The sequence below is a fragment of the Stigmatopora nigra genome, chromosome 20 (genome assembly GCF_051989575.1).
Source record: "Stigmatopora nigra isolate UIUO_SnigA chromosome 20, RoL_Snig_1.1, whole genome shotgun sequence".
NCBI lineage: Eukaryota > Metazoa > Chordata > Actinopteri > Syngnathiformes > Syngnathidae > Stigmatopora > Stigmatopora nigra.
The window spans coordinates 6,399,141-6,414,791 of NC_135527.1; the positions used below are offsets into that span (position 1 = coordinate 6,399,141).

A 15,651-nucleotide genomic window follows, 5' to 3' on the forward strand; every position below is an offset into this window, starting at 1 on the left:
GTGCCTGTTTTTTTTCGGGGGCGGAACCTGCAAATTATTAACTACCTCACCCTGACTTTCGAAGAAATCCTGGGCGGCTATTTCACTAAACTTCACCGCTAGCTGGAGGATTGTCGTTTTTCCGCCTTCAGGCATGACGATCGGCACCAGTTGGGGGTCCGGTTCTGCCCGAGGCCCCCAGTTCATGGACAAATCCGACGGGTTTTACGGCCGCCTGGAGGAACCGGAAAGACGGCTTCTGGAGAAGGACGAGGCGCTCCTACGCGGGAGGAGAAGGTCTAGGAGAAAACTTAAGACCAGCTCGGACGATGCTGACGACCAGGTGCTGATTCGAGACAAAAAGATGAAGATGGAGGAAGGTGATGTCATGAAGGTGATGAAGAGGAACACATTGAAAATGTACCGCAAGGTGAGAAATATAATGAATAATAAAAAAAATTGTTCTTCCTCTGGCTGAGGTGCACCCTTCCATCAGTTTATATATTCTAATAAATATATTTTTATATAGGAAAAGACAACGGAAAAAATCACCATAACTATTTTATATTAATTTTAAAAAATGGGAAAATATTTCCTTTTTTAATATTTTGAATTTTGTTTAATTTTCTTTTTTTGCAATAAATATAAACAGATGAAAACGATTTTTTCTATATTATTTTCCCCCCCACACCAAACCGTATTATGCTTTTTACTGATTAATTTAGCATTGTAGCTTTTTTCACATGTATAAATATAAAAAAATTAATATATAATATTCTGTTTAATGATTAAATGGTTTTCAATAAATAATGTTAAAAGAATATAATTAATTACAAATTGAGGACTGGACAATGGGGTTGATTTACAAAATCACTTCATAAAAAAAATGAAAAATATATTTATTTTTAAGCACTTTATTGCAGGTTGTAAATAAAATTCCAACCATTCACGCCAGTCGTTAACCTTTAAACCCAAAGTTACGTAAACACGTCCGTAACGTCTTATCTCGATCAGCTGATCATCATTATCTTGAACTATGTTGATCACATGACCAGAATATTCCACACCCACGTCCTCTTGATTGACGTTTATTTTATTTTTTTTCAATTTTCAGGCTTTCCGTCGAGGTTGGGAGGCGTTTATGGCCAACATCTATAACGTCACAACCGCAACTTCTAAGAAGAAACATCAACACAATCTTGTACTAGCGGAGTTTCGCTAAAAGTTGCACGATGATTATGATCAAACAGCGTTTTTTCACTTATGAAATATGTCACGTAGTGCTTTATAATACTCAAAATTGATCATTTATAGAGGTGAATTTCTTTTGACCTAGTGACGTCAATGAAAGGCGACAAACCAAAAACATTTACTACTAAGTATTACATTTTGGTTAGCTATTCTGAGCTTTTCCTTCGTTTGGCACAATGAAAACACAAAAGTGTTGACGTGTAAACAGTAAGCTATGATTGATTAGTGGACCAGTTTGTGTTTTTGGTGACATTTTGTGCAATAATAATCCATTTTTGTCAGTTGTACTGTTTTATTGAGATTACTAGCTGAAGTAAGACCAATAAAAACAAGCTAGCGTTTACTTTTTAATGTTTTGCCGTCATTCCTCCAGTCGCTAGAGGGCAGTAGCACTAGCAAATTCCGCCCAAAAGTCTCGGATGTAATACGAACAAGCTACAGTTCAAAAGATACTAACATAACGACACGTTATAAGCCTTATATAAAAATGTATTATCACAAATACTAATGTCTCTGATTTAATATTGATGAAACGCAACATGATCAAAGAGAAACGTTATTGAAGAGGAAACGTTAGCGTTTACTTTTAACTTTTTGTCTTCATTCCTCCAGTCGCTAGAGGGCAGTAACACTAGCAAATTCCGCCCAAAAGTCACGGATGTAATACGAACAAGCAACAGTTCAAAAGTTGCTAACATAACGACACGTTATAAGCCTTATATAAAAATGTATTATCACAAATACGAATGTCTCTGATTTAATATTGATGAAACGCAACATTATCAAAGAGAAACGTTGTTGAAGAGGAAACGTTAGCGTTTACTTTTAACTTTTTGTCTTCATTCTTCCAGTCACTAGGGGGCAGTTGCACTAGCAAATTTAGACCAATGGTCGCGGATGTAATACGAATGATGTTTGCCAGTGGGCGGAGTTTTAAAACTGTATAAAATGAGGAAGACACCATTGCTCTTTCCATTTTCCCACTGCGATCTCCAGAGGTAAGATTTCTCTCTTAACTATTAGTTAGTATTTTTCCCCCATTCATTTATCATTTGTTCTCATTTTCTAAATTGTTTTGTTTACATAACATTGTGGCTGTTTAAATTCAGTTTTAAACATGCATCCCTTTTATATCCAATTTGGATCATCCCTATCTTTCAAATAGTCTCTATGATGAAAAATTCACAGACCTGTCCTGAATTACTGTGATGATCAATATATATATATCCTGAATTGAGACAATTTGTAAAGAAAGTTCAAATTTCCTCTCCTAGCAACGCACCATGTGTCTAGCTAATGCTAACGTTAGCACCTCGTGTTCTGTCTTATAGATGGAGCGTGTTGGAGAGCCTACGTCATCAGGTATTCTTATTTTTACTGACATATTACAATTAATGAAATACTAAATCTGCCCGCTGCTATGATGAAAATGAACTCAGTCCCTGATTACCGGATGACATATTAAAAAAAACTGAACAGCTAGACTGATTGGTACCCCACTGATCCAGATGTAGCAGTGTATAAATGGAATTTGGAAATTTTGGTCTTGTTTTAAAGTATGTTTCATTACAGGTTTGGTGGAGATGACAGTTGGTCTATATTTTGATCAAGATATGAAGATGCTGGTGGCCATTTTGATGAGGTGATTTACTTTTCTATTTTCTGGATATGATGTGTCCTCTATACCGCCCCAGTCTGAAAATGCAAGACTGATTGGTACCCCACTGATCCAGAATATAAAATTGTTACATTGCTTGGATGGAATTTGATAATTTGTTTTTGGTCCTTATTCTTCCAGTCACTAGGGGGCAGTTGCACTAGCAAATCTAGACCAATGGTCGCGGATGTAATACGAATGATGTTTGCCAGTGGGCGGAGTTTTGAAACTGTATAAAAAGAGGAAGACACCATTGCTCTTTCCATTTTCCCCACTGCGATCTCCAGAGGTAAGATTTCTCTCTTAACTATTAGTTAGTATTCTTCCCCCATTCATTTATCATTTGTTCATATTTTCTAAATTGTTTTGTTTACATAACATTGTGGCTGTTTAAATTAAGTTTAAAACATGTATCCCTTTTATATCCAATTTGGATCATCCATATCTTTCAAATAGTCTCTATGATGAAAAATTCACAGACCTGTCCTGAATTACTGTGATGATCAATATAAATATCCTGAATTGAGACTATTTGTAAAGAAAGTTCAAATTTCCTCTCCTAGCAACGCACCACGTGTCTAGCTAATGCTAACTTTAGCACCTCGTGTTCTGTCTTATAGATGGAGCGTGTTGGAGAGCCTACGTCATCAGGTATTCTTATTTTTACTGATATATTATAATTAATGAAATACTAAATCTGCCCGCTGCTATGATGAAAATGAACTCTCTCCCTGATTACCGGATGACATATTAAAAAAAACTGAACAGCATACCGTTTAAGTAAAAAATTCAGTTTTCCTGACTTCATTTTAATTAAAATTGACGGTTTTTTCCTTTGATTTTCCCACTAGGAAATTTTGTCTTCCAAGGTAATTTTTTTATATTTAAACATATAAATCTAGTAATGGCTGCCATGATGTATATGAATTCTCTCTATCTTGATATTTATTTGAAGAGAAAAGGAAAGATTCTGAGCAGCACTTTTTAAATATTTTTTATGACTCGAAAATTGACTATCATATATTTTTTTCAGATGGGATAACACCTGAAAACTGAAAATGATTGATTAACGTATAAACAAGAGGTATGTTAATAATAAAACGCATTATACTTGATAAAAATTGGGTTTATATATGATGACTTTTATCATAGACAAGCATATAACTGATACTTGTGATGTTAAAATGATTCTGACATTAAACCCCGCCCACTGAAGAACCTCTGTTATATTTTATAGTGAGTTTAATTTTATTATTTTCTTTGCTAGCTGTTGGTGCTGCAACGATGCTAACGTCTGAGATGACTCATCAAAGAGGTACTTTTTAAAAAATTTGTTTTAGAGGCGCGATGATGAAAATAACTAGCTCACTATGAATTACTGTGAAATTACAATGAACACCTGAGCGCCTAAATTAAAATATTATTTTTAATCTATAAACCCCGCCCACTAAAGGTCATTTGTCATGTTTTATAGTGACATTAATTTAAATTTGATTTCTATTTTGCTAGCTGGTGGTGCTGCAGCGATGCTAACTCCGAGATGACTCTTCAAAGAGGTACTTTTTTTTAAAAAATTTGTTTTAAAGGCGCGATGATGAAAACACCTAGCTCACTATGAATTACTGTGAAATTACAATGAACACCTGAGCGCCTAAATTAAAAAAATATTAATCTATAAACCCCGCCCACGAAAGGTCATTTGTTATATTTTATAGTGACATTGATTTTTTTTTTTTTGCTAGCTGGTTGTGCTGCAGCGATGCTAACGTCTGCGATGACTCAAGGAGGTATTTAATTTAAAAAAAAATGTTTTAAAGGCGCGATGATGAAAACACCTAGCTCACTATGAATTACTGTGAAATTACAATGAACACCTGAGCGCCTAAATTAAAGTAATTATTTTTATTCTTAAGAATTAAATTTAAAAAACCTAAACCCCGCCTTTTTCTTTGCAGATGGTGAGTTGGCAAACTGGTATCAGCGCCGTTTCACACCGGATTTTATATGATGATTTGAAGTCTCGTTCGTCTGATCTACTGATGAGGAGAACCAATAAAACTGAACTGGATTAGAACCAGATTTTAGGCGTGGTCTAGTCTTGGAAATAAACTGACTTTCCTTGTCCCCGCCCACAGATGCAAGAGCCAATCGATGTCCAAGCAGGTGAGCATGTGATGAGTGGGTTAGGTTAACCGTTTCCTTGTTGATGAAAATTGCAAATGTCTTACGCCATGGTTGACGTCAGACCTGAAAAGGCGAACCCACTGGTGTTGCCATGGCAACAAGGGGATAACTTGTTGGGGTTTCCAACTGTCTGAGAGGAAACGTGGCTAATTTTGTAATGCTATAGTTTATATGGTGGTATTTATAATTGACCGATGTCTTTGACTTTCAGGTGGATGGCAGCCATTTTGGTGCATGCTGGAGGTGGCCATTTTGTCGAGGTGAGTTTTTGTTTGTTTATATTCTGGATGTGATGTTTTAATCTACCGCCCCAGTCTGAAAATTCATGACTGATTGGTATTTAACTGATCCATATTATTAAAAATTTCAGTGCAATATTCTTTAAGTAAACTCGTGTTGGTGTTTAAATGTGTGTATATATAGTTTAATCTACAATTGGCTTTCTCTTGGCTTTTCAGGTGGAAAGTAGCCATTTTGGGTCTTAGGATGGTGGTGGCCGTTTTGTCGAGGTGAGTTTTTGTTGATTTTTCTGGATGTGATGTGTCCTCTACCGCCCCAGTCTGAAAATTCAAGACTGATTGGTACCCCACTGATCCAAATATATATAATAGTGCCATAAGTGCTTAAATGGAATTTGGAAATTTGCTATTGGTTTAAAATATTTTTTTTATTACAGGTTTGCTGCAGATGACAGTTCATCAACATATTGATCAGGAATTGAAGATGCCGGTGGCCATTTTGTGGAGGTGAGGGATTTCGTTTTTATTTTCTGGATGTGATGTTCTATTCTACCGCCCCAGTCTGAGAATTCATGACTGATTGGTATTTAACTGATCCATACAATTAACAAAAAAGTAGTCCTACAGTTAAAGTCTTATGTCAATTTAATAAACTAGTGTTTTAATTTAAATGGTTTGATTTTAAAATTGTCTCTTGGATTTTCAGATGAAAGGCAGCTGTTTTGAGTCTTCTGATGGAGGAAGGTGGCCATTTTGTTGAGGTGAGGGGACTTGATTGTTTTTGTTTTCTGGATGTGATGTTCTATTCTACCGCCCCAGTCTGAAAATTCATGACTGATTGGTATTTAACTGATCTAGTTAATTAAAAAATTATAGATTATAGTACTACTCTATAAGTAATCTTATGACTATGTAATAAAGTTGTTGTTGAATTTCTAATTTACTTTCTCTTGGATTTTCAGATGAAAGGCAGTCATTTTGGTTCTTCTGATGGGAGGTGGCCATTTTGTTTAAGTGAGTTTTTATGGATTACATTCTGGATGTGATGTTCTATCCTACCGCCCCAGTCTGAAAATTCATGACTGATTGGTATTTAACTGATCCTTATTAAAAAAAAATGAATTATAGTTCTACAGTTTAGTAATAAACTTAAGCTAATAAAGTTGTGGTGGTTAAATTTAAACTGGACTATTCATAATTGACTGTTCTCTTCAATTTTAGGTGAAAGGTGGCCATTTGGGATCTTTTGATGGGAGGTGGCCATCTTGTTGAGGTGAGGGATTTGGTTTTTGTTTTCTGGATGTGATGTTCTATTCTACCGCCCCAGTCTGAAAATGCATGACTGATTGGTAATTAACTGATCCATATAAAAAAAGAAGTAAATTTATGTTAATATAACTGTTGTGGTGGTTAAATATATATGGGGCTATTAATAATAAACTGCTTGTTTTTCAGATGAAAGGCTGCCAATTTGGGGCTTCTGATGGAGGTGGCTATTTGGAGGAAGGTGAGTTTGAGTTTTGATTAACTTCTGGATGTGATGTTTTATCCTACCGCCCCAGTCTGAAAATTCATGACTGATTGGTATTTAACTGATCCACATAATTTAATGATAACAAGTAAACTTGAGCAGAATAATTCAAATGTATAATTGGGAAATTGACAGTTGAATGTAATTTCAGGTGAAAGTGGCTTTTCTGATGGAGGCCATTTTTGATGAGGTGATTGTTTTTTTTTTTTCTTCCATTTTTTGGATGTGATGTGTCCTATACCGCCTAGTCTGAAAATACAAGACTGATTGGTACCCCACTGATCCAAACGTATATAATTGTGCCATTGCTTAGATGGAATTTGGATATTTGCTCTTGGATTGAAAGTATATCTGTTTAAATACAGGTTGTGGAGATGCAAGTTTGTCTACATTTCGATCAGCGAATGATGATGCTGGTGGCCCAAATATGGAGGTGAGTGTCTGTTGGTATTTTATTTTTATTTTCTGGATATGATGTGTCCTCTACCGCCCCAGTCTGACAATTCAAGACTGATTGGTACCCCGCTGAATCCAAATAACTTTAGTACCATTGCTTAATGAATTGTAAAATTAGCACTTTGTTTAAAGTATTTGTTATTTTACAGGTTCAGCTGATATGTACATGCTGGTGACTAATTGGGTTCCTGGATGGAAGGTTGCCAATTTATGGAGGTGAGTTCCAGGAATGTTTTGGTAGATTTTGTGGATGTGATGTGTCCTCTACCGCTCTAGTCTGAAAATTCAAGACTGATTGGTACCCCGCTGATCCAAATGTATTTGAAGTGCCATACATTTATATACTGCCACTGCTTAAATAGAATTTGTAAATTTGGTTTTGGTTTAAACGTATTGTTTTATTACAGGTTTGGTGGCGATGCCAGTTTGTCCACATTTTAATCAGGAAAAGGACTGGTGGCCAAATTATGGAGGTGAGTGTCTGTTGGTATTTTATTTTTATTTTCTGGATGTGATGTGTCCTATACCGCCTGAGTCTGAAAATTCAAGACTGATTGGTACCCCACTGATCCAAATATATATAATAGTAGCATTGCTTAGATGGAATTTGGAAATTTTGGTCTTGTTTTAAAGTATGTTTTATTATAGTTTTGCTGTAGATGACAGTTCGTCTACATTTTGATCAGGAAATGGAGATGCCAGTGGCCATTTTGTGGAGGTGAGGGATTTGGTTTTTATTTTCTGGATGTGATGTTTTATTCTACCGCCCCAGTCTGAAAATTCATGACTGATTGGTATTTAACTGATCCAAATATATATATTATTGGCATTGCTTGGATGGAATTTGCAAATATGCTCCTGGTCTAAAAGTATGTTTCATTACAGGTTGGTGGAGATGTCAATTCGCCAATGTATTGATAAGGAAATGAAGTAGCTGGTGGCCATTTTGTGGAGGTGATTTACTTTTCTATTTTCTGGATATGATGTGTCCTCTACCGCCCTAGTCTGAAAATTCAAGACTGATTGGTACCCCACTGAACCATACATATATATATATAATAGTGCCATTGCTTAAATGGAACTTGGTAATTTAATCTTGGTTTAATAAGTTTTGTTTTATTACAGGTGTGGTGGAAATGACAGTTTGTCAACACTTTGATCAAGAAAATTACTGGTGGCCACATTCTGGAGGTGGGTTATGTCATAATAATCGTTTTTTTTGGATATGATGTGTCCTCTACCGCTCCAGTCTGAAAATTCAAGACTGATTGGTACCCCACTGATCCAAATATATAAAATCGTTACATAGCTGAGATGGAATTTGAAAATTTGCCCTTGGTCTAAAAGAATTTTTTTCTTCTACAGGTTGAGTGGAAACGAGTGTCTACATTTGGATCATAACAGGTTGGAAGATGGAAAATTTATAAAGGTGAATGTCTTTCAGGCTTATATTGATTTTGGATATGATGTGTCCTCTACCGCCCCAGTCTGAAAATTCAAGACTGATTGGTACCCCACTGAATCCAAAAAATATTATCATGACATTGGTTAGATGGAATTGTAAAATTTGGTCTTGGCTTAAAAAGTATTTGTATTTTTTACAGGTTTGGTGGAGATGCTAGTTTGTCCTCATCAGGAAACAAACTATGCAGGTGAATGTTTTTCAAGATGTTTTATTTTCTGGATATGATGTGTCCTCTACCGCCCCAGTCTGACAATTCAAGACTGATTGGTACCCCGCTGAATCCAGATAAAATTAGTACCATTGCTTAAATAGTTTGAAAATTGAGTTTAGATTTTAATGTTTGTTGATTTAACAGGTTTGGTGAAGATGCTGTTATGATCATAAAATGACAATGCTGCTGACCAATTGGCTTTCTGGATGGAAGGTGGCCCAAATTATGGAGGTGAGTGTCTCATAATTTTATTGATTGTTTCTGGATATGATGTGTCCTCTACCGCCCCAGTCTGAAAATTCAAGACTGATTGGTACCCCGCTGAACCAAATTAATATAATGCCATTGCATAAATAGAATTTTTAAATTTGGTGTTTGTTTTAAAGTATTCATATCTTTTACAGGTTTGGTGTTAGTTTGTCCACATTTTGATCAGGGAAAGATGATGCTGGTGTCCAAATTATGGAGGTGAGTGTTTGTTGGTATTTTATTTTTATTTTCTGGATATGATGTGTCCTCTACCGCCCCAGTCTGAAAATTCAAGACTGATTGGTACCCCACTGATCCAAACGTATAAAATTGTGCCATTGGTTAATGAATTGTAAAATTAGCACTTTGTTAAAGTATTTTTTTTATAGGTTCATCTGATATGTACATGCTGGTGACTGATTGGGTTTCTGGATGGAAGCTTGCCAATTAATGGAGGTGAGTTCCATTAATGTATTTGTATTTTTTTGGATGTGATGTGTCCTCTACCGCCCCAGTCTGAAAATTCAAGACTGATTGGTACCCTACTGATCCATATAATTAAAAAATCCAAATATGGTTTAAATATATTTAAATATTGGGCCATTATTAAAGAATTTTTTTTTTCAATTTTTCAGGTGAAGTGGCCATTTTGGGTTTGGTGGAGATGGCTATCTTACAGAGGTGAGTTACTTTTGGTTGTTTTCTGGATGTGATGTTTTATTCTACCGCCCCAGTCTGAAAATTCATGACTGATTGGTACTTAACTGATCCAGATAATGTAGTGCCACTATTTAAATGTGGTGTTTAAATTTATATCTGGAGATTAATTGACTGATTTTTTGGATTTTCAGGTGGAAGGTAGCCATTTTGGGTCTTCTGATGGAGATGGCCATTTTGTTAAGGTGAGATTTTGTTGATTATATTATGGATGTGATGTTTTATTCTACCGCCCCAGTCTGAAAATTCATGACTGATTGGTAATTTACTGATCCATATTTAAAAAAATATTAGTTATAGTGTTGTAGTAAACTAAAGATAATGAACTTGTGGTGTTTAAGTTCATATGGTATAATTGACATTTTCTTGGATATTCAGGTGCATGTGGCCGGTTCGGATGGAGGTGGCCATTTTGTTGAGGTGATTTACTTTTCTATTTTCTGGATATGATGTGTCCTCTACCGCCCCAGTCTGACAATACAAGACTGATTGGTACCCCACTGATCCAAATATATAAAATCGTGACATTGGTTAGATGGAATTTGGAAATTTGTTCTTGGTTTGAAACTTTGTATCTTTTTTACAGGATTGGTGGACATGTTATTTTGTCAACATTTTGATCTGGAAAATGACTGGTGGCCAAATTCTGGAGGTGAGTGTCAGTTAGGAATTCATTTCTATTTTCTGGATATGATGTGTCCTCTACCGCCCCAGTCTGAAAATTCAAGACTGAATGGTACCCCGCTGAATCCAGATAACTAGTACCATTGCTTAATGAATTGTAAAATAAGCACTTCGTTTAAAGTATTTGTTTTATTGCAGGTTTTGTGGAGGTGCTAGATTGTCAGGAAGAAGCTAACGGCCAAATTGTGGAGGTGAGTGGTATGGCTGTTTTATGGATGTGATGTGTCCTCTACCGCCCCAGTCTGAATATTCAAGACTGATTGGTACCCCACTGATCAAATTCATATGGTGCCATTTCTTAAATTGAATTTGGAAGTTAGTTCTTGTCTTAAAGAGTTTTTTATTGCAGGTTTGGTGGTGATGCTAGATTGTCCAAATTTTGATCAGGAAATGATGATGAGGATGCAGGTGGCCAAATTATGGAGGTGAGTTTTTTTGTCTTATATTTAATGGCTTTTTTTGGATGTGATGTGTCCTCTACCGCCCCAGTCTGAAAATTCAAGACTGATTGGTACCCCACTGATCCATACATAGTGCCATACAAATGGAATTTTTAAATTAGTTCTTGGTTTACAAAGTATTGTTTAATTATAGGTTTGGTGGAAATGTCAATTCGTCTACATTTTGATCAGGAAAATGACTGGTGGCCAAATTCTGGAGGTGAGTGTCTGTTGGGATTTATTTTTATTTTCTGGATGTGATGTGTCCTATACTGCCCTAGTCTGAAAATTCAAGACTGATTGGTACCCCACTGATCCCGTAACTGCAAAAACTTGAGTCCTGCAGTCTTAAATTAAATGTTGTGGTCAAATTTATATTGGGATATTTACATGTCAATGTTCTCTATTTTGTAGAGGTGATTTTATTTTTTAAACATTGATTTCTGGATGTGATGTGTCCAATACCGCCCTAGTCTGAAAATTCAAGACTGATTGGTACCCCACTGATCCACAATTACAAAAAGCTTAGTCCTGCAGTCTAAAAGTTAATTTTGTGGCTACATTTATATTGGGATTTTCATGTCAATGTATTATATTTTCAGGTTCAAGTTGCCATCTGGAATTTTGGATGAAGGTGGCCATTCTAAGAGGTGATTTATTTTTTAAAATTATATTTCCTGGATGTGATGTGTCCTATACCGCTCTAGTCTGAAAATTCAAGACTGATTGGTACCCGCTGATCCAGATGTGTATAGTGCCATTTCTTATTTCTTTCTGGCTAATTTGCTTGTGGTTAAAAATATTTTCTTTGCAGATTTCGTGGAGATGCAGATTTAATCAAGTGTTCCAGATTTGACAAGTTGTTTTGTGGATTTTAAATGTGTCGACTTATCAATAAAAACAAAGGAAAAGAAACATTCTGTCTTGGAATAATTACTTAAGAATTTTGCAGATCTTCTCAATGCATGTTTATTAATACAAAAAAAAAAAATCAACCAAATAAGAATTTCAGCAAAATACATTCTTTGCAACCATATTTAATCAGCATTGAAAATCCTTGCTGCAATATCATCCAACATCCAATCCACTCCTGCCAAAAGATTCTTCCCAGTCACTGCACTGCAACCAATCAAACACCAGTGATGAGTCTTTATGTCATCCAGTCCCAAAGCCTGCAATCAAACTCATTTAAAACACTCAATTACAAACACCCTCGTAAACAATCTTGCCTTACAGCACGGATTGCTTCTTCAGATAATGCACCGGGTAAGTCTTGCTTATTGGCAAACACCAACAAAGTAGACCCAAGTAACCTCTGTAGAAAAAAAAAACAATTCAATTTTTAGGGTGATAACCGAACTTATTAATGACATTAGCACCTCCTCTTGGAGCAATTTATGGAGCTCCTGTCTGCAGTCCTCCATCCTCTGTCTATCAGCACTGTCCACTACCCACACAAGACCATCCGTCCTTTCAAAGTAGTTCCTCCAATAGGACCTGAGAGACTTTTGTCCCCCTACATCCCAGATATTTAGCTTGTAGCTAGAAGAAAAGAAACATTAGCATGGTGGATTGAAGTGAGTACTTGTATTTTTTGTTTACTCTCTATGCTCCAGTGTGATGATCCGGAAACCTAACGTTGGAGGAATGGTGCTGATGTCTTCGCCATTTAAACGCTTTACCACGGTTGTCTTCCCGGCGTTGTCCAGACCTCTAAAGACTAGGTTAAGAGGAAAAAACACTACTAAAAAGCTGCTGGTTTTGCTAGATTTCTCCATTTTAAAATGGACATATGTCCCTTAGCTCAAATGTGATTAACTCATATTGGCGTACACAAGATTAGACGCCTATAATCATCATCAATGGCACCGGAAGAGGATTGTTTACAGCAATATAATTTAAGAAAACGTGCACATGATACTGGTGATGGTTAGCATGTAGCATTTGCTAAATAACGTGGGACATCATTTGATAAAAGGATACAGTATTAGTAGTCTCATCTCACGCTCTTTCTGCTTCATTTTCCTTAAAATAGTTAGCAAACCCATCGTCGAGGTAGTCCTTCGAAACTGTTTAATAAGAAAATTGGCGTTTTATGATGTTCATCCAGGAAACGGCATGTCAAATCCCGGAAGTACTGACCGCCCCTATGTGAGTTGCTATTGGGTGAATGGTCATTTGCCGTTCGTTCATTGGCTGGAAGAAAACGTTATTTTAAACGCGTTCGAAAGTATATTTTTTTTGTGTTTATTAATTTGATGGCATACAACGAAAACAAATTTGTTGAAATTAGGGTTAATGTAATGTTTTTGTATTTTTTTTTAATCATTACAAATAATTATTGTGCGCTGTCATTTTTGTAACGTCCTCATACCGGAAGTACCGAAGCTAATGGAATATGACGTTCGTTCATTGTAATAAAATGAAATAAACGTTATTTTTAACGCCTGCCAAAGTGTCTTTTTATGTACACACTTTATTTATTTTTTGATCACATACTACAAAAAATCATTTTAATTGAAAATAATCTCGAGGTAATCATTTTGTAATTTCTAATCAGTAAAATTAGCCACCGTGCACTATCAGTTTTTTTAACGAACCACGTGATCTTGTGTGACTCACAAGTAGGTGGAGTTGAGGGCTTTTCCTTCTCATCACGGACTTTAAAATAAAGAGAAAGTGAAAGTGGGTACAAATACGACCCCTGAGCAAGTAGCAGCAACAAATTATGGCACAAAGGTCCACCACGAAGATCTCAGCTGGACCTCAATACGACCTTTTGGACCTGAGATGCCCCCTCGTTCATGGAGTCCAGTGAGGAGACCCCTTCAGTGTCGGTAAATTCTCCAGTTTTTTTCCATTGCACCTTATAATGTTTAAAAAAACAAAATTATGACTAAATCTGACAATTTGAGATGTTTATGGACCTAAAAACGTTCAACTCTCTCATGTAAACAACTCAAATTTCCATAATCTTGCTTTGTAATGCAGTTTAACTTGTTTATTATTGTTGATATCCACTGCCAGACTTTCTATTTTTAAAAATTGGACGTCTAAGGTCGTCAATGGTTGCTTATCATGCAGTAAATAATGCTTTTTGACATAAAATCTTATTAATTTTAGTCATTTTTTGGAAAAAAAATGATGATGAACAGATTATAACAATAAAATTATTTATAGTTGTACTCAAAGTTTCAAAATGGATGACATGCACTTTGCAGGAGGGCGCGGGGTACGACGACGGCGATGGCGGAGAACCCCGACGACGACAAAAAAACCGTGCCGCCGCCAGGAAGAGTCGCAAAAAGCAAACGCAGAAGGCCGACCAACTTCACCAGGTGGGATGATGAATCATTTTTAATCATTACCCAATAAGAACAATCAAATATAGTCATGTAAGCAAATCATTTCTTGGAAGGACTCTGCTTTAGAAGAAGGAAGGGCTGACCAGGGGGATACTTTCACTTTCACAATCCACGTGTTGCTACGTGACAAAATGCTAATTTGCTATACATTGTTGACCCCCGTCCAGGAATTGGTCAATCTGGAGAAGTCCAATTCGGCCCTGGAGAAGGAGATACGGCAGTTAAAAAAAAAACTACGAAGCTACACCTTCATCTTGGAAAACCATGAGCCTCACTGCCTCCTCAGCCAACCCGTGGACCCTCAACTTACCCACACGCCAGCTACTTCTAACCCGGATTCGAACCCAGAACTCAACCACTCGACACTCGCTTTTGGCCTCAACTCGCTTGATCCTCATTCGCTCTTCCTGCAAAACCACAATGTTGAATCACCGCTTTGGGGGTCCTCGCTTCCTCAACCCGAAGAATTCCCGTCATTTGATCTCGGGGAATTTTTGGAGTCGGAGCAGGTTGACGGGAATCGGGTTTCGAGCCCAGATTTGGATGTGACGTCACTGTCCGAGTTCCTGGAAGCCAATGAGTGGATTCTTAGTGGGGTTGGCGACTCCCATGTTTCGTAATGTCGCTAATGTTAGCGCAAAACCCACATTTCAAATGGAATTGAACACATTTCCCTTTTTCTTTCTTCACTCTGTCTGGCTTTATCTTGCTTATTTATTTATTTATCTTAACTAAAATGACTTAGTATAAATCTGAATATCTTTTTGTTAAAAAAAAAAACACATTGAAATGTGGGTAGGATCTCAAATTCTTAAAAAAAAAACATTGAGTGCGCAACTATTCCAATACGACCATGTCATCCTATTTTTGGCCACAAGAGGGAAACTTGCTTTACATTTTTAGCTGCTTGAATTGTATTTATTTATTTTAGCTCAAATGTTGTTTTTGCCAATCGACAGGCTTTTTCTTGTTGAAAAAAAATGTGAATAAAAATGAAGTTCCTGCTTGGTTTCGTCATTTAAAAAAACAAAAAAAAAAGGTAACATGCGAATGTAATCATAATTTATTAACAGTGTTACGTGCACAATATTATTTTATTTATTATTTCACAAATCCCGAATTTAAATCTCATTTTATTAATTTAAAACATTATACAATCAAAACATATATCGTAATATAAATAATAATAATAATAATAATAATAACAGACATCGAAACGACAT

The 15,651-nt window shown here is 36.2% G+C and overlaps 3 protein-coding genes, 5 long non-coding RNA genes and 28 other non-coding genes across 37 annotated transcripts; 35 read left to right on the plus strand and 1 right to left on the minus strand.

Annotated features, from left to right (window-relative positions):
• Positions 1–65: 65 nt before the first annotated feature.
• Positions 66–1,573, plus strand: LOC144213697 (uncharacterized). Its single transcript, XM_077742269.1, has 2 exons — positions 66–409; positions 1,094–1,573. Exons 1-2 carry the CDS (start codon positions 134–136, stop codon positions 1,199–1,201), a joined length of 384 nt encoding a protein of 127 aa, XP_077598395.1. The 5' UTR covers positions 66–133; the 3' UTR covers positions 1,202–1,573.
• A 492-nt stretch (positions 1,574–2,065) lies between these two features.
• LOC144213704 (uncharacterized) lies at positions 2,066–3,645 on the plus strand. Of its 2 annotated transcripts, none has more exons than XR_013330076.1 (5): positions 2,066–2,228; positions 2,562–2,592; positions 2,803–2,872; positions 3,029–3,176; positions 3,451–3,628. It is a non-coding gene; the product is annotated as an uncharacterized LOC144213704 (long non-coding RNA). The 2 variants fall into 2 exon arrangements; XR_013330075.1 differs by having other exon boundaries at positions 2,068–2,228; positions 3,508–3,645.
• A 584-nt stretch (positions 3,646–4,229) lies between these two features.
• Positions 4,230–4,295, plus strand: LOC144214018 (small nucleolar RNA SNORD29). The gene has a single exon (XR_013330226.1). It is a non-coding gene; the product is annotated as a small nucleolar RNA SNORD29 (small nucleolar RNA).
• A 173-nt stretch (positions 4,296–4,468) lies between these two features.
• LOC144213672 (uncharacterized) lies at positions 4,469–5,672 on the plus strand. Its single transcript, XR_013330063.1, has 3 exons — positions 4,469–5,050; positions 5,283–5,331; positions 5,530–5,672. It is a non-coding gene; the product is annotated as an uncharacterized LOC144213672 (long non-coding RNA).
• On the plus strand, positions 4,474–4,539 carry LOC144213980 (small nucleolar RNA SNORD29). The gene has a single exon (XR_013330191.1). It is a non-coding gene; the product is annotated as a small nucleolar RNA SNORD29 (small nucleolar RNA).
• LOC144213981 (small nucleolar RNA SNORD29) lies at positions 4,705–4,770 on the plus strand. The gene has a single exon (XR_013330192.1). It is a non-coding gene; the product is annotated as a small nucleolar RNA SNORD29 (small nucleolar RNA).
• On the plus strand, positions 5,086–5,210 carry LOC144214009 (small nucleolar RNA SNORD22). The gene has a single exon (XR_013330219.1). It is a non-coding gene; the product is annotated as a small nucleolar RNA SNORD22 (small nucleolar RNA).
• On the plus strand, positions 5,354–5,425 carry LOC144213983 (small nucleolar RNA SNORD31). The gene has a single exon (XR_013330194.1). It is a non-coding gene; the product is annotated as a small nucleolar RNA SNORD31 (small nucleolar RNA).
• Positions 5,600–5,670, plus strand: LOC144213994 (small nucleolar RNA SNORD31). The gene has a single exon (XR_013330205.1). It is a non-coding gene; the product is annotated as a small nucleolar RNA SNORD31 (small nucleolar RNA).
• On the plus strand, positions 5,673–6,826 carry LOC144213671 (uncharacterized). The gene is made up of 5 exons (XR_013330062.1): positions 5,673–5,817; positions 6,017–6,071; positions 6,273–6,324; positions 6,532–6,583; positions 6,766–6,826. It is a non-coding gene; the product is annotated as an uncharacterized LOC144213671 (long non-coding RNA).
• Positions 5,840–5,911, plus strand: LOC144213987 (small nucleolar RNA SNORD31). Its single transcript, XR_013330198.1, has one exon. It is a non-coding gene; the product is annotated as a small nucleolar RNA SNORD31 (small nucleolar RNA).
• LOC144213995 (small nucleolar RNA SNORD31) lies at positions 6,098–6,169 on the plus strand. Its single transcript, XR_013330206.1, has one exon. It is a non-coding gene; the product is annotated as a small nucleolar RNA SNORD31 (small nucleolar RNA).
• Positions 6,347–6,417, plus strand: LOC144213991 (small nucleolar RNA SNORD31). Its single transcript, XR_013330202.1, has one exon. It is a non-coding gene; the product is annotated as a small nucleolar RNA SNORD31 (small nucleolar RNA).
• LOC144213992 (small nucleolar RNA SNORD31) lies at positions 6,606–6,677 on the plus strand. Its single transcript, XR_013330203.1, has one exon. It is a non-coding gene; the product is annotated as a small nucleolar RNA SNORD31 (small nucleolar RNA).
• Positions 6,827–6,840: 14 nt separating the features above from the next.
• LOC144213988 (small nucleolar RNA SNORD31) lies at positions 6,841–6,912 on the plus strand. The gene has a single exon (XR_013330199.1). It is a non-coding gene; the product is annotated as a small nucleolar RNA SNORD31 (small nucleolar RNA).
• Positions 6,913–7,089: 177 nt separating this feature from the next.
• LOC144213678 (uncharacterized) lies at positions 7,090–8,941 on the plus strand. The gene is made up of 6 exons (XR_013330068.1): positions 7,090–7,274; positions 7,447–8,015; positions 8,183–8,251; positions 8,423–8,488; positions 8,663–8,726; positions 8,902–8,941. It is a non-coding gene; the product is annotated as an uncharacterized LOC144213678 (long non-coding RNA).
• LOC144213999 (small nucleolar RNA SNORD31) lies at positions 7,307–7,376 on the plus strand. Its single transcript, XR_013330210.1, has one exon. It is a non-coding gene; the product is annotated as a small nucleolar RNA SNORD31 (small nucleolar RNA).
• Positions 8,038–8,109, plus strand: LOC144213985 (small nucleolar RNA SNORD31). Its single transcript, XR_013330196.1, has one exon. It is a non-coding gene; the product is annotated as a small nucleolar RNA SNORD31 (small nucleolar RNA).
• LOC144214008 (small nucleolar RNA SNORD31) lies at positions 8,271–8,341 on the plus strand. The gene has a single exon (XR_013330218.1). It is a non-coding gene; the product is annotated as a small nucleolar RNA SNORD31 (small nucleolar RNA).
• Positions 8,516–8,586, plus strand: LOC144214007 (small nucleolar RNA SNORD31). The gene has a single exon (XR_013330217.1). It is a non-coding gene; the product is annotated as a small nucleolar RNA SNORD31 (small nucleolar RNA).
• On the plus strand, positions 8,755–8,824 carry LOC144213996 (small nucleolar RNA SNORD31). The gene has a single exon (XR_013330207.1). It is a non-coding gene; the product is annotated as a small nucleolar RNA SNORD31 (small nucleolar RNA).
• Positions 8,942–8,977: 36 nt separating the features above from the next.
• Positions 8,978–9,047, plus strand: LOC144213997 (small nucleolar RNA SNORD31). The gene has a single exon (XR_013330208.1). It is a non-coding gene; the product is annotated as a small nucleolar RNA SNORD31 (small nucleolar RNA).
• A 186-nt stretch (positions 9,048–9,233) lies between these two features.
• LOC144214003 (small nucleolar RNA SNORD31) lies at positions 9,234–9,304 on the plus strand. The gene has a single exon (XR_013330214.1). It is a non-coding gene; the product is annotated as a small nucleolar RNA SNORD31 (small nucleolar RNA).
• A 168-nt stretch (positions 9,305–9,472) lies between these two features.
• LOC144213998 (small nucleolar RNA SNORD31) lies at positions 9,473–9,543 on the plus strand. Its single transcript, XR_013330209.1, has one exon. It is a non-coding gene; the product is annotated as a small nucleolar RNA SNORD31 (small nucleolar RNA).
• Positions 9,544–9,590: 47 nt separating this feature from the next.
• Positions 9,591–11,978, plus strand: LOC144213631 (uncharacterized). Its single transcript, XR_013330046.1, has 7 exons — positions 9,591–10,359; positions 10,526–10,591; positions 10,762–10,814; positions 10,973–11,048; positions 11,218–11,283; positions 11,666–11,713; positions 11,878–11,978. It is a non-coding gene; the product is annotated as an uncharacterized LOC144213631 (long non-coding RNA).
• LOC144213984 (small nucleolar RNA SNORD31) lies at positions 9,707–9,777 on the plus strand. The gene has a single exon (XR_013330195.1). It is a non-coding gene; the product is annotated as a small nucleolar RNA SNORD31 (small nucleolar RNA).
• LOC144213989 (small nucleolar RNA SNORD31) lies at positions 9,925–9,996 on the plus strand. The gene has a single exon (XR_013330200.1). It is a non-coding gene; the product is annotated as a small nucleolar RNA SNORD31 (small nucleolar RNA).
• LOC144213982 (small nucleolar RNA SNORD31) lies at positions 10,146–10,217 on the plus strand. Its single transcript, XR_013330193.1, has one exon. It is a non-coding gene; the product is annotated as a small nucleolar RNA SNORD31 (small nucleolar RNA).
• Positions 10,379–10,449, plus strand: LOC144214002 (small nucleolar RNA SNORD31). The gene has a single exon (XR_013330213.1). It is a non-coding gene; the product is annotated as a small nucleolar RNA SNORD31 (small nucleolar RNA).
• LOC144213993 (small nucleolar RNA SNORD31) lies at positions 10,624–10,693 on the plus strand. The gene has a single exon (XR_013330204.1). It is a non-coding gene; the product is annotated as a small nucleolar RNA SNORD31 (small nucleolar RNA).
• Positions 10,834–10,903, plus strand: LOC144214004 (small nucleolar RNA SNORD31). Its single transcript, XR_013330215.1, has one exon. It is a non-coding gene; the product is annotated as a small nucleolar RNA SNORD31 (small nucleolar RNA).
• Positions 11,082–11,152, plus strand: LOC144213986 (small nucleolar RNA SNORD31). Its single transcript, XR_013330197.1, has one exon. It is a non-coding gene; the product is annotated as a small nucleolar RNA SNORD31 (small nucleolar RNA).
• LOC144214000 (small nucleolar RNA SNORD31) lies at positions 11,506–11,576 on the plus strand. The gene has a single exon (XR_013330211.1). It is a non-coding gene; the product is annotated as a small nucleolar RNA SNORD31 (small nucleolar RNA).
• Positions 11,740–11,809, plus strand: LOC144214005 (small nucleolar RNA SNORD31). The gene has a single exon (XR_013330216.1). It is a non-coding gene; the product is annotated as a small nucleolar RNA SNORD31 (small nucleolar RNA).
• A 40-nt stretch (positions 11,979–12,018) lies between the features above and the next one.
• Positions 12,019–13,214, minus strand: arl2 (ADP-ribosylation factor-like 2). The gene is made up of 5 exons (XM_077742180.1): positions 13,047–13,214; positions 12,666–12,776; positions 12,443–12,605; positions 12,298–12,378; positions 12,019–12,235 (listed from the first exon to the last, which is right to left on the minus strand). The coding sequence occupies exons 1-5, from the start codon at positions 13,109–13,111 to the stop codon at positions 12,101–12,103; spliced, it is 555 nt and encodes a 184-aa protein (XP_077598306.1). The 5' UTR covers positions 13,112–13,214; the 3' UTR covers positions 12,019–12,100.
• Positions 13,215–13,478: 264 nt separating this feature from the next.
• On the plus strand, positions 13,479–15,432 carry batf2 (basic leucine zipper ATF-like transcription factor 2). The gene is made up of 3 exons (XM_077742233.1): positions 13,479–13,900; positions 14,285–14,401; positions 14,596–15,432. Exons 1-3 carry the CDS (start codon positions 13,868–13,870, stop codon positions 15,046–15,048), a joined length of 603 nt encoding a protein of 200 aa, XP_077598359.1. The 5' UTR covers positions 13,479–13,867; the 3' UTR covers positions 15,049–15,432.
• Positions 15,433–15,651: the final 219 nt, after the last annotated feature.